Source organism: Delphinus delphis, chromosome 7, assembly GCF_949987515.2.
Source record: "Delphinus delphis chromosome 7, mDelDel1.2, whole genome shotgun sequence".
NCBI lineage: Eukaryota > Metazoa > Chordata > Mammalia > Artiodactyla > Delphinidae > Delphinus > Delphinus delphis.
In genome coordinates this window covers 59,631,226-59,645,004 of record NC_082689.1, presented here as the reverse complement: position 1 = coordinate 59,645,004, position 13,779 = coordinate 59,631,226, and the positions used below count along the sequence as shown (strand labels likewise).

The 13,779-nt window shown below is 45.2% G+C and overlaps 1 protein-coding gene across 2 annotated transcripts in view; it reads left to right on the top strand.

Annotated features, from left to right (window-relative positions):
• The window catches only part of RAPGEF4 (Rap guanine nucleotide exchange factor 4), a 317,882-nt gene that overhangs the window by 284,763 nt on the left and 19,340 nt on the right, over positions 1–13,779 (top strand). For both annotated transcript variants that reach the window (XM_060016578.1, XM_060016577.1), the window contains 7 exons: positions 28–58; positions 272–350; positions 1,511–1,657; positions 3,586–3,683; positions 8,624–8,749; positions 9,165–9,343; positions 12,201–12,291. In XM_060016578.1, coding sequence (XP_059872561.1) covers positions 28–58; positions 272–350; positions 1,511–1,657; positions 3,586–3,683; positions 8,624–8,749; positions 9,165–9,343; positions 12,201–12,291 — 751 coding nt within the window. The remainder of the gene's footprint in view (positions 1–27; positions 59–271; positions 351–1,510; positions 1,658–3,585; positions 3,684–8,623; positions 8,750–9,164; positions 9,344–12,200; positions 12,292–13,779) is intronic.

Below are 13,779 nucleotides of genomic sequence, written 5' to 3'. Positions count from 1 at the left end.
ATAATGTGCTTTCTCTATTTCTCGTAGTTCAGAAGATGCAAAGGCTCCACAAAAGAAGGTAAGTGGCAACGGATTAGGATTCTCTAACTGTGCCCTGTAGAATGACAGTTCTCCAGAAACATAATATTGCAATATATGACAGTGCTATCTTTGTAAAGACAAAATACGTTTATTTCTCGACTCTGCTTCTCAGATGTGTGTCCTCTGAGTTGCAAACGTGCATTTGTCATTCATTCCTTATGACAGCTGCTGCTGTTATTATTTTTTACAGCACAAAGTTCTTTTGCAGCAGTTCAACACAGGCGATGACAGAGCCCAGAAGCGCCAGCCTATCCGTGGCTCTGATGAAGGTGAGAATGTCTTCCAACTTGTGCAGATTATTTAAAGTCAGAATAAAATCTCCCCCGTGGGAATCACCCCTTGGGCCCACAGAATAGCTTTTCTTGGCTGTCCCTGTGTACTCCAAATGGTTTGCTTGGAGGTGCCCGTTTGCATTCCAATTATTTATGTTCTTGAACTCTGTGCCTGGAGCTGAGGTGCTTGTTCACACTCCCCTGATTCTGCCTCTCCCCCACTGCTACCTCTCCTTGAAGGAGAGAAAGATTATCTCAGGCACCCATTGTCAACGTGGCAGGAGGGTGGCTGGCGCTTTGCAGATGCCTCGCCGAGGGGGAGCGCCAGAGGCACCTGCAGAGCGGGGCTCCCACCCGGGGAGAGCACTCTGGCCCTGAGCAGTACCTCGTTCGCAGCCATCAGGGAGGCAGAGATGCTGGCTGTTATTGCCTGCTTGGTTAAGATTTCTCCAAGAATCACAACCAAAATAAGATGAATGATCATGATAAAATCTTCATCTTAAGCCACAGATGACTCTTGTAATTTAGCAGTGCCCCAAACTCCAGAATTACAGGAGCTGGAAATCGCCTTCAAGATCTATGTGTTCAGAGCTGAGCTTCTGGGTGCCACATAGGGGTCTGCTGAGCTGAGTACCACCCGTGCCACCTGGCCTGGCCTCCGAGTACACAAACCAGGGAACAAGTGAGCAGCCATGTCAGCAAATGTTCACGGCCCCAGGCGGAAGCGCTCCTGTTTGCAGAGGCGTTAATGTTGGCGCCCCACCACTGCTCTGGGCTGCAGGAATCTAGTAATCTGCCTACAACACAGCACTCCCGGTATTGTGAAAAAGAAAGGCTCACAGACAAAGGCAGACCCAGAAAATTGGCCTAAACATACTTCTCATTGTTTCACATGCCCTATGTGTGGGTTTTTCACAAATATCTATTGTGGTTTTTGTAACTGGAGCTGGCAGTCGTGGACTTTTCTTAGACCAATGCTAAGGTAAGAAGTTTTAGAAGGGGGCAGGCATAGGCATAAATGAGTACAAATAAATACAAATCTTAAGAATGGCAAGATGATGCAAATTTCGGAGCGTGTCTAAACATTTTGCATAGCTTTTGTTTTTTTTAAGAACTCACAAGACCAACTTATCTTACTGTTGCTGCCTTCCCAATAGTTCTGTTTAAAGTCTATTGCATGGACCACACCTACACAACCATCCGGGTGCCAGTGGCTGCCTCGGTGAAGGAAGTCCTCAGCGCAGTTGCCGACAAACTAGGCTCTGGGGAAGGCCTGATCATCATCAAGATGAGTTCCGGAGGAGGTAACCGCCTTCTGCAAAGCAGAATATCCCATCCCAACAGAACCCTGCCAGAAGTTAGCGAGGCCCTTCCAAGCTGATCCAAAGGGACAAATAGGTGCTGTGTATGCTCCCCAAAATAACAGAAATACAGTGGTCAGAGGCGGGCTGGGCTAGTGTCTGATATCCCCTATCCTGTAGGTAACCACCCTGACGCAGAAAAGGGTGAAATGATCTATCCAAGGCAGCTGGAACTGAGGTCTCTGGTGTGGATGTCAGCCTGGAGTTCTTTCCCTATAAACCCTAAACAAAAAAGCTTAAGGCTGTAATAACACATAATGGAAAAGAATCGAAAAACAATTTATACATGTAAATACCTGTGTCTATACGTATATATGTAGTACTGAATCACTTTGCTGTATACCTGAAATAACGCAACACTGTAAATCAGCCGTACTGCAATTAAAAAAAAAAAAAAAAGCTTAAGACCTGGGAGCTCTGAGAAATGTGGGCCCTAAGAGGGCACCTGGCTTTTCTAGCTAAAGGCTGTAGGTTTTCACAAGTCTGAAGTCGGAGGTGGCCATAGGCTGGTTCTTTCCAGTTGATGATGGTTTTCCTCCTTTCCCAGTAAAGAGGGCGGGAACCCAGCTCGTCAAACAAAACGAGAAGTCTTTTCCCTCGCAGGATTACTAGACTGCTCTCTGCTTTCCTGAAATGTCGTTCATTCATTCTTCATATAGTTTCTGGCCACCTAGTGTGGCTGTGAGAGGAGAGGAGGTGTTGGACACAGCCTGGGCCTCCAGGTTGCTCACAGGCTGGTGAGGCGGGAGACAATAAATAAATAATTATAGTCCACGCCGGCAAGAGTTTTGGAAGGGTCTGCCTGCATTGCAGGGAGAGCCTGGAGGAGAGAGCCGTCAGGCTAGCTGGTCCAGTATGATTTGATAGTTATTGGAAGATCCTTCAGGATCGGGTGAGCCATCCCTGCCGTGTTTGAAGACAAATGATTCCACTGATGTAGGATTTTTAAATGCATCTCGGATTCCCAAGATATCCCCTTCCATTTCTGTTCCTGGCACACACGACCCAGCATGTCTGTCTGCCGTGATGATCCCTCTGGCACACTCTCGCCATAGCTATCCCAGGTGCCTCCTTCACTTCCTTCAGGTTTCCCCCCAGGTGTCATTGTCTCATGGAGGCCCCCTCCTTCCTTTCTCCAGTTCCCTTTCTAAAATTCCCCCTTATACATACTTCCTAGCCTCCTTCCCTGCTATATTGTTTTCTCCTCCTCACTGCTTACTCTCCGGTACATTGGCTCTATCTGCATCCCTCACTATGATATAAGCTCTTTCTGGACTGTTTTGGGTTTTTTCCCCTGTATTGTTCCCTTCCGTATCCTCAGTGCCTAGAGCAGTGTCCAGCATACAGTAAATGCTAAATATTTATTGTATGAATTATGTTTTTGTTTTTTTTGAACTATCTTTTAAATATAGAAGACTTAAGCTAATAATGCAGTTGCCCTCCAAATCAGGGAATGAGTGATAAAACACGGTAATAAATTTTACATCTCAAGTCATGTGGGATCTCAGAAACCCCCTAAGTTTTCTAAAAGTTATCTTGGCATCTCCAGAGTGCTGGGCGTTATTACCATCTGGAAGCGTAACTTGTTTTTTAAAAAGCAGGTGCGGTTTCTGTATGCAGAACCGGGTGACTTGACCCTCGGGTATTTCCATTCCTGTGTTGCGGTCATTTCTGACGGCATCCTGAGTGTCGTGCGCCTGCACGAATGCCTTGTCTTTTTTACTCGGTGCGTTCCTTCAGTACTGTATTTCATGCAGTCACTCTGCGTGTTCCGGTAATTCACCAAGCTGGTAATTTGTTGGTGTGATTAGGGCAGCGCAGCAAATCTCAGGTGCATTTAATAGGCAATCTCTTGCTTTTTATGTTCACAGAAAAGGTGGTGCTCAAACCTAACGACGTTTCAGTATTTACGACGCTCACTATTAATGGACGCCTGTTTGCTTGCCCGCGAGAGAAATTCGATTCACTGGTAGGTGTGGATGGCCACCTCAGAGCAGCGTCTGCAATCAGAAAAACTTGTCTGGAGCTTAATTTTGCAGTCACGTTGAACCTAGTTGCTAAAAAATCTTGAACGCTACTTGTCTTTCTCTTTTCTGTAGTCTATCAGGTAAGCCTCAGGTGTTCATTTGAGATGCTCTGAGCTTTAGATTTTCCTTTGTGGAAATTCGCCAAGGAACACCACTACTGGGGCATAATTCAGCTTTCAGAACTCTTTGTAGTAATTCACGTCCTTGAAATGTCCCCGGTTTAAATATTACTATTAAGAATCTGAATACTTAGACACCAGGATAGAAATAATGTTTTAAGACAAGATGTTGCAATTTATCCTGCCCCTTGGGGGGGGGGATGTAGAAATGCATTACGGCAGAGCCACTCTCCGGTCCAGGGAAAATGCTGTTCCCTGAAAGGGCTCTCTCCATCTTGTGTAGGAAATCTCAGAGGCCAGCCGTCTTTCCTAAGTCTCCAAAACAGTGTTCGCGGCCCCACCCAGCTCTCTGTGAGTAAAGGCTTAATCGGCCCTTGCTAATAAGTGACTGGCCCTCTCTTCTTTTTGCAGCGGGTAGGGTTCAGTTCTGTTTCTCCTGTAACAGGCGTAGAAGTGAGCAGCTACTAGAGTATCTTAGAGAGCTTGTGGGGCCAGTTCAGGGGATAGAGGACTAGTTTTTTCCATCTTTAGACACACCGGGCTTCTTTACCAAGAGAAGTGCAACACGGGCGCTACAGGGAAACTGCATTGCGTTTTAGGGGGAAAACTTAACTACATAAGTGACGCGTGAATACGTTCAGTTTAATCAGATCAGACATCGTAGGTAAATCAAGATTCCCCTCCTTGGACTTTTTAGAGCTTGTTTAGCCTCATCATGATTCTGACCTTCTAGTCTGGGGAGAGCTGTCTCGTGCACTGTCTCACCGCCGAGCAGATCTTGCAACATCTTGAATGTACCTGGAGGGGAGCTTCACAGAAGGGGCGTTAGCTCTCCCGCCCCTCTCTCATCCGTCTGGCCCGTGAGCACCCTTGCCTCACTCAGCCAACCACCAGCGTTGTGTGATCTGAGTCTGCCCCCAGTCCTTTTCGTATATTTTTCATCATCTACATTCGTGGCTTCCTGAAAAATAAATATTTCCCAGTATTGAGGGATTGGGGGAATAAATGGCATGGATGAGTTACACTGCTCTCTTCTGGAAGCAAAAGCCATCAGAAGCCAGTTCAGCCAGAGCCCTGCCAAAGGTGCCACGTGACGTGTTTGCCACACAGCGCTCGGGCCTCTCTTCCCGGCTGGTTCTTGGCCGCGGTGTCCGATGATGTGGTGTAGAGACGGAGAGTGTGGACCACCTCCAGCTCCCTGTGGGGCACATACTAAGGTTTTAAGCCTCTGTTTATTTGCACACAACCCTTCAGCCTTACAAGTTCTTAGTCCTTGCTCGTCTTCCATTTTAAGGCCGGAGTAATTGCAGGCAGTTTACTTTGCAGCAAGTACCCAGACGTGAACTTGCCTAACTTCTTCCCTGTCGGTGCTCTGCCATTCACTGGGCTGCCAGCTATGCTGTTGTTTCTAAGGAGTGGTCGAGCTGTCCCTGCCTCACAAAACTGTAGGCACGGAGCTCCTTTTCTGGCTTTCTAAAGATTTCTTTGAGGACAGTCCGTCTAGGAAGAGTCGTATACAGGATGCCCCTGCAGTACAGAATGTTGGCCAAACCTTTGATCCATCAACACGTACTTATGAAGTGCTAGCTTCTGTGTGACACTAAACCAGTGTCCCAGAGCCTCTGCCCTTAAGACAATTATGGTCAGATTGGGAGATGAAACTAACGCAGACAGCCTGGAACAGAACAAATTGTAGTGCTGAAGTGTTGTCTAGAATTAGTAGAGCGCCAGTAATTTATCCTAGTTGCCTAAGGGCTTGGATTCTAGAGTTTTACTTTCTTGACATTTTAAACATAAATGTCAGTACAGAGCAACTTACAGTAAAACCCCATGGCACTGTAATTTCGTTCTAAATACTTCTATCCGTTCACTAGCTCCTTAGGTTTTTATTTAGGGCCTATACTGTTATCATTCCAGGCGGATGATTCTGGCTCTAGGATGGTCTTGAAGATGAATGCATCATGGTCCTTGTGCCTCAGGGAGCTCACAGTATAGCGTGGGACGCCAGAGTGTAATGAGTATCCAAGGTGACAAATGCCATTGCAGAGCTAGGCACAGAGGTGCGGGAGCACGAGGAAAGAGGATGCTGAGATGGCAGCTGGCTTTAGCCATCTCTTTGTCACTGACAATCAGCACGTCCTTTTAATGTCTTAGTTTCCTCATCTGGACAATGGGAGGGTAACAGTGCTATTCTCCCAATCACCACCATCCGGGCTTAACAGAGAAATCAGCTCTCAAAAAGAGCAGAGAGAGAGAATCAGTCTATAGGAGTTCTTTGCCTCTGTGTGGGCACTTTTCAGATCTGTCTGTGTAATGCAGACCTTACATAGGCTCTGCTACACTTCATCTGTAAGGAAATTTCCACAGGGGTCTCTGTGAGAAAATGGTCCAAGGAGTTGCTTCCTATGGGGCCAGCATGTTAATTCCCCACTTCAGTTAGAGGAGCCCTCTGTGCTGCTCAGATTGCCTCTCTGGTGGTTCACGGAGGGAAGGGATCGGCCTGCCCTTTGCTTGGCGAGCCCTGTTCACTCAAAAAAAGTAGAGATTCAACAGGGGTTTCTGTTTTTCTCTCAGAAGGGATTCAGGATGATATACCAGCCCCCATGACTAAAAGAATTTAATGGCCTCTTCCCTGTATTTGTTGGGTTAATTTATCCCCTCTGTGAAAAGCCGTAAGACCTCAAGGGAAAGAGATAAGGAGTCAGATTGAGGAGAGAGCAAACCTAAGGAATAGAGGGCAGGTCCACAGCAGAGCACATGGGCGAGAGGGAAGGCAGAATGTGGAGAGCCGGTCTGAGCCTGAGACAGAGTTCTCGCACCAAGTATTTAAAAGCTTCCCCGACATTTCTACCTGAGACCTACCCCGCTTGAAACCATTCTCCTTATTTGCTTCCATAAGCTACTTGCCCATCAGCTTCAGGTCGGTTCCCTAAGTTTTAAAACTTTGGAATAATGGTTTTTCTTCCATGCTGTCTGTGCCCTGCATAAAGTGAATCAGGAACAACAGTATTTGGCTCATACATCCGGGTCCTGTACTCATCACACTTCCCCGTACCTCTGCATTGGTGCAGCAGAGCTGGGAAGGGAACTAATTTGGAGGGGACGGTGGGGACCTCCTCTGTGCTAGGCACTGTGCTCACGTGCTACACTTAAATTATTCCCATCCAATTCCCTTGACAAGCCTAGGTACTAGGTACTGGGGCCCCAACTCATCAGAGCTAGAGACAGTCAAGAGATTAGGGAATCATTCAAGTCTATGTAATTAGAGTGGGGTTTACATTTAGGATCTGCTGCTCTCTAAAACTGGCACTAACCTGGTCTGTTTCAAAACCCTAACTCCCATCTGGTACTCAAAGACTTTCTAAAGCTGTTCAAGCTGTCCCTTTGGTTCCCCTGAGCTCTCTGTTCCTGCCAAGTAAGTTTCATGACGGCTTCCTCACCTTCATGCCTCTCACGCCATCCTTCAACCTATGACAGACCATCCTGGATACTCAGGGAAAACTTTGCCATTCTAAACCCACCCAGTTTTGTCTGTTTCATCTTTTGAAGTCCATCTCTTTCTCCAAGAACCTCTTCAGGCCACACGTTCATTCCAAACGCCTGCTAACTCTCAAAAAGCCCATTCATGTTCCCTCACCTGTTTCTCCGTGTATCTGGGAGTCAGGTGTTTTTTGATGCTTCTGTCCATCCCTTTATACGTGCAAATGAATGCCAGCAGCTGACTCTTTACTGGCGTGCAGTGCTGTACTTGCTGGTCAGGGCTGACTCCTTTTTTAAACTGCAAACTTGCAAATGCCCGGAATGCAGTGGCCATTCACAGACTGTCAAGGTTATAGGTGATGATTATAATGATGATGATAGAATGTGAACGATATTAGTACTTCCAACATAAATATTGAATATCCAAATATGTTTAGCATCATATTGGGGAAATTATCTTTTAATTCGTGTGACTTTTGTAACTTTAAACATATTATTAGAGATCAATAGGTATTAATATATTACACGTAAGTTTCTAATATATACAAACCATTCATCTTATTAAGGAAAAGCACTATAACTCATTTCCCATAAAATAAAAATGAGATAAGTTGGATGGAAAGTCTTGACCAATGGTCTTCCAGAAAGTAGCAGAGTTTAGTTTTCTGATGCCTAGCCCAAAACACCATGACCATGTGACTGTCATTCCTAGCTCAGCATCTCTCAGAAAGTGGAGCAACTGGACATCATATATAATCACATGTAATCACATAGCCCTCTGTCACCTAGTACCCCAGGCAGTGTGTTATGAGAAACGGAGATGCAGCAACTTTACCACTGTTACCAGCCCCTGCAATCGTAAGTAGCACTGTAGCTGAACATCCAAAACCACCATGCCAGTACCTGCTTTGGAATGGCTTCAGTGGGAAATAGGAGAAGAAAGTCCTTAAGAACTGCTTACATGTTTGCCAGGGAAAAGGAATCATTCCCTGGGAGCTCCCAGGCCCATGCAGAAGAGAACTTCCATGGGTCAGTCTTCACTGAATCTGATTTGCCATGGTCCACATTTTTCAGTCAGTGGAATTGATGAGAGTGATGATGATTACTATAAAAATGGCACAGAAGCAAGTGAGCATTAAGAGCAAAGGCATTTTTCTCCTCGGGGTAAAATCAGTTTCAAGATATTCCTGAAGCCTCTCCAGAATCCTCTTCCCTCAAAGCCCTGACAGCACTCGGCGTGTCTGTTTTGAGATTCCGATACATTTTTGCATTATTATTCATAGACTCCCTTGCCAGAGCAGGAGGGCCCAACTGTTGGAACAATGGGAACTTTTGAATTGATGAGCTCCAAAGATTTGGCGTACCAGATGACAGTTTACGATTGGGACCTCTTCAGCTGTGTGCATGAGGTAAGGTGCTCCGTTTAGAGCATTCATTCGTAGGTATCGTGGCAATTCGGGATGCAGCCTGTAAACGTTAATAAGTGCTGCAATGTGTGGAAGCCACGCGAGGGTTTTTTAAAATCATTGAGTACATTAATAAAGGCTGTTATAAAGCCTTTCAGTGTTAAAGAAAAATCTTTATGATTTACAGTGAGCTCTGTCTTCCTGTGTATATTAAGCCAGTGGCACCTAGTTTATAGTTAACAGATTGAACAAGCCTCATTGAGCCATTCAGATCTTCAAGTTGAAGTTCAAGTTGAATCCTGGTCAGTGACTGTATTCACATTTGCTGACCAGTATCAGTTTGTCACGTCAAATGGAGGAGCCAAGTTGGTGTTTTGATTTAAAAACAAAGACATGACATTGTTTTCCTTTCTTCTAGCTGGAGCTAATCTATCACACATTTGGAAGGCATCATTTTAAAAAGACCACAGCAAACTTGGATTTGTTCCTCAGGAGGTTTAATGAAATTCAGTTTTGGGTTGTCACTGAGATTTGCCTTTGCTCCCAGCCTAGCAAGCGTGTTCAGCTCTTAAAAAAATTCATTAAGATCGCGGCCCAGTAAGTATCATCCACTTGGAGAGAGAAAAACGTTTGCGCTGTGTTTTCATTTTGTCCCCTTAGATTACACCTTAAAAAGAAAAGTGAGATATGAAATCTCCTTATGTACCAGGACCAACCAGAGGGGCGTAAGAATCACTGAACTCTTGCGAAAGATGTGTTTTGTCTAGCTTTTGTAATACTCGACACCAATATATAAATTAACATCCTGCAGCACTGATGCTCGAGTTCAAATCGTGACCTCTTTTTGCTCTGAACTACTCAGACTTCGTGCCTCCTTCCGCATAAACGACTCCCTCAGCAAAGTTCTGCACAAAATTCTGTTGGAAAGGCTGGGCGAGTCCAGGTCTAACTCGACACGTTCTTGCCAGTAGAGGGCAGTGGGGACATGCACGTACAGCCGTGCATCCCGACTCAGCCGGGATAAAATCCATAAAATGCATAAAGGCGAGCTAACCTGGTCCATGAAAATCATCTCCATAAACATCAGAAAAAGCAAGCATCTTATAAATATTCTATTTAACAGCACTTCATGGGAAACAATTTATTTACTGCAGGGGCCAGTTAGATTTCTCCCTGAAATGAATTTAATCTTCTCCTGCTATTTAGATATGCCTGACAGCCTCCTGTTTACTTCCTTGTTTTTGGTATCACCACAGTGCTAAAAATAAAATGCTAAATGCGGCTGTGGCTGTGGCTGGGAGACTTCTTTCTTTTCTCAGCCCAGGGAGCTCTAGCACGGGAAGGTGGGGAGCACAAGTGACCCCAGCTGGGCAGTTTTCTTGAGCCAAAGAGTTTAGATCCCATACAGAGTCTGATTTCCAGAGCTAAACAAAGCAGCAAACGCTGCTTCACGTTTTACACATGTCAGCTTGCCAAATGCCTTGAATTATTTTGCCAAAATTTGGGAGTTCAACGGGATATCCAGATCTCTTGGATTCAAGTGCTGGTATCTCTTAATTTGGAAAAACTGCCTTTTGAAAGAAAGATTTGGTAGAATGTTGCTTATGAATTTCTGGTTCAGAGTGTAGCCACTTTCCCCCGGAGCCTGAATAGGCTTATCGCGGGGAACAAATGCCTCCGTTTACTTGGAAGGAGATGACTGGAAACTGTGACAGCATGTGCTTCCCTGCTAGCAGGAGCACGTTCTCTCCTCACCTTAGCCTGGCAGTGCCGAGTGCAACAAGGGAGGAGAGGGGAGGTCTGCACACAGACGTGGAGACCAGAAAACCTTTGGGGGCCTTATCCTGCTATTTCACAGGGCAACATAGGAGAGCCTTTCAGAAACTCAGGAATTTTTTTTTTTTAACGTCTTTGCCTTTCTTATCTCTCTTCCTTCTGATTATGGGTGGATTTGGCCTTCGGAATAAATTGGTTTATGTCATTTAACCTGCGCCGTCCTACACAGTAGAACTCTTCACACAACCCAGCTGGAGAAGATTGCAGACTCAGAAACCAAGATCTACACGAATGAGATCTTAAACCTAGTGGCAGTTGGCATGTTTTACGTGATATTTTTAGAGAACGTCAATATATGCTATTGAAGCTCTTTGACCTGCCCAGAACTTTGTGAAGTTGGGGGTCCAAATGTTACCCTCGCCTTTTACAGGTGAGGAGACTGAGGCAGGGAGAAATTTCGTGACTTACCTAAGGTGATAAAGTTAGTTGGTAACCAGAGCAGTGAGCAGAAAGGCAGCCCTGCAGTCCTGCGTGTGCTTTCATGATCGCACAGATAGGACAAAGGCAAACATGTCCATGACCAGCCTCGCTGCCTGCAGTCCAGGGACTCTGAAGTTGCTCTCAGCCCCTGACCTGAGAGCCACCGCCCCGGCCCATCGAAGGCCCCGCCTGCTTCCTTAGCGGTGCATGAGACACACCATATCTTCTCTACATCTGTTTTCCCATTTCCACACAGACCATTTATGAATCACTCTGCAAGGAGTACACAGGCAGCACATGCAACAATTAGCCTTTTGCGAAAATGCTAATCCAAAGAAGATTTAATTAGGATGTAGTCAACTTAGATAACCATATTGATTTGTGGTAAAGGATTTGTGCTCCTTGCAAAATGAATCCTTCTTTCCCTTTGCAAGGAGCTGGTATAAAGAAGTCGAAGATTCCTTTCTTTTTTTCTTTCTTAAGTTAAACCAAGTACCTGGGCTAAACATTGCATTCTAATAAGAACCTTTGGTGGTGTTCCACAATATTCTTCTTCCCAAATATATATTCATAAAAGCTAATAATGGCATAAATACAGATTCAAAATGATCAGCTTCATTGACATTGGTAAAACAAAGTAAGGTCATTTTTTGGTCAGTTGTTTAGGTTATTAGCTATATAGGGATCATGATTTGTAAGCTGACATTTTTCAACAAATTGGAAGCATTTGCATGGCAGGTAGAAGCCCTGGCGGCTGCAGCAGTGTGATTTTCCTTCGTTCCCTCTCATGCTGCCAGAGCCTGAGGTGTCCAGCTTCAGCCTGAAAGTCTGGAAGTCTCCAAGAACATTTTGCTTTCTCTCTTCTTAGCCCGTGAGATGTTTCGCTCCAGGTCCAACAAGGCTTTTAGCAAGCTCTGGGATTACAATAGCAATCCCTAGGGCAGGTGTCTTGAACTTCCTCCTCAAAACCTGAACCTAGATGGCCCAAACCATCACCTTCCTAAAATTACAGTGAGAAATCAAACAACAGAACACGGTCACCCAAGTGGAACTTACACAGAGCATTAAATCTGTCATTGCCTGCTCTCATAAAGGAGTCCTGCCGAATATTAATGACCATCAGAAAGTAGAACTCTAATTTGTTTTTATCTCACTCAAAAGTGGCATTTTACTCCAGTATGTGCCTCTTGTGTTTCAGCTGTAAGGAGTACAAGAATCTGAATTCCTTTTTTGCCATCGTCATGGGACTAAGTAATGTTGCTGTGAGCCGCTTGGCACTAACATGGGAGGTAAGCTTCAGCTGAGATCCAGCTGCGAATTTGCCTGAAGAGTCAAAACACAGGCTCACCAGTGAGTCTTTTTTTATAGAAATATCACTCATGCTTGTATAACAGTGGGAAAGGTGGGGCACTTTGAGGGAGGTGACCTGTCTCCTTTTGCCTCAGAGTGTGAATTTTAAAAGGCATTGTCCTTTTGTAGAGGGGGGAGGGGATGAGGGGGGGTCTCAGCTTCCTGGACTATACAATGTAAATAATAATAAGTCTAGTTCCTAGGTATAGCATTGCTTGGATTACTTCATCTTGTTCATAGATCCTATTGTTCTCTGAAATGTCTGCTTCTTGCTTTTTAAATAAGCCTTATCTGTAATTAAGAGAGGACAGAAGATCCATTTTTATCCCAGTAGTCATTTTGCTCCTGGGAGAATTAACCAGAAGGCCAACTGTTTGGCCCAGCTGGGTACCAAGCATCTCCTAACTACTAGCAGACCTCTCTGTGTACGGAGGAGCAACGGTTGGCTAGAATTCGGTTTGGTGCAAAAGTTATGCAGGTGTGTTGTGAATTTCTGTAGCAAATACGATTAATGGTTTGTTGATAGTTGGTTATGTGTGCTAGAGAACAGCTTCATTTTTCATTAGCTAAGTACTCAAAATATGCCTGACCCCTTACATGTGGTATGTAGTCAAAGAAATATTAATCTCTAATGGAACATAACACGAAAATAGACTCTTTCTAAAAATAAAAAGGCATGTGTAAGTGGGACACGAAAAGAGAGCAAGGAGTAGGTAACACAGATCTTAATTTGCAATGCTGCTGTAAAAAGGCACCAGAGGCAGCTGTTTGCATCTCTAAATGTTTTCCTTGAAACATTTTCTTCCCTACTTCCCTCTTGAAACTGTTTTCTTTCTCTGTTCCTCCTCAATGTTTCCACTGTTTATAGGACAGGTCCTCACAGGTCCTTCTGTCTTGGGTTTCTCTGAAAATTCCCAGCAGATGCTGCACTCAGCAGCTCATCCCCTGAATATAGGAATGAGGGAATTGGTAAGGCCTGCACGCCATTTGGCTGGGTCATCTTCCGGCTAGTAAAAAAAAAAGTTAGTGCTGCCAATAAACGTAAGCAATGAAGCCAGGGTGCACGCCTCCCCTTCTTGTAGCCCACAGCTCTTTGGAGATGTAGGGTTCCCTCTCAGAGAGTCTGCTTTCCCCCACTTGTTTCCAGCTTTTCACACTCACAGAGTCCAGATGATTTGGCTGGGAAAATCAAAGAAGCCTCATGGGGTCCGGGAAGGCCAGATATAGGTGCACATAACAGCAGCTAGACATTAAGGCCGTAGCGTGGGGGAAACACTCTCAGCATCCCCTTTCCTGGTCTAAAGAGAGAAATAGGCTGCTTGGGGGGCGGCGGGGGGGACAGGCAGCAAAGGGAGAGAGTTTATTGGCCAGTCCTTCATTCCACGGGGAGAGGAAGGAGCACAGCAGCCTGTGAGCTTGTGTTTTCC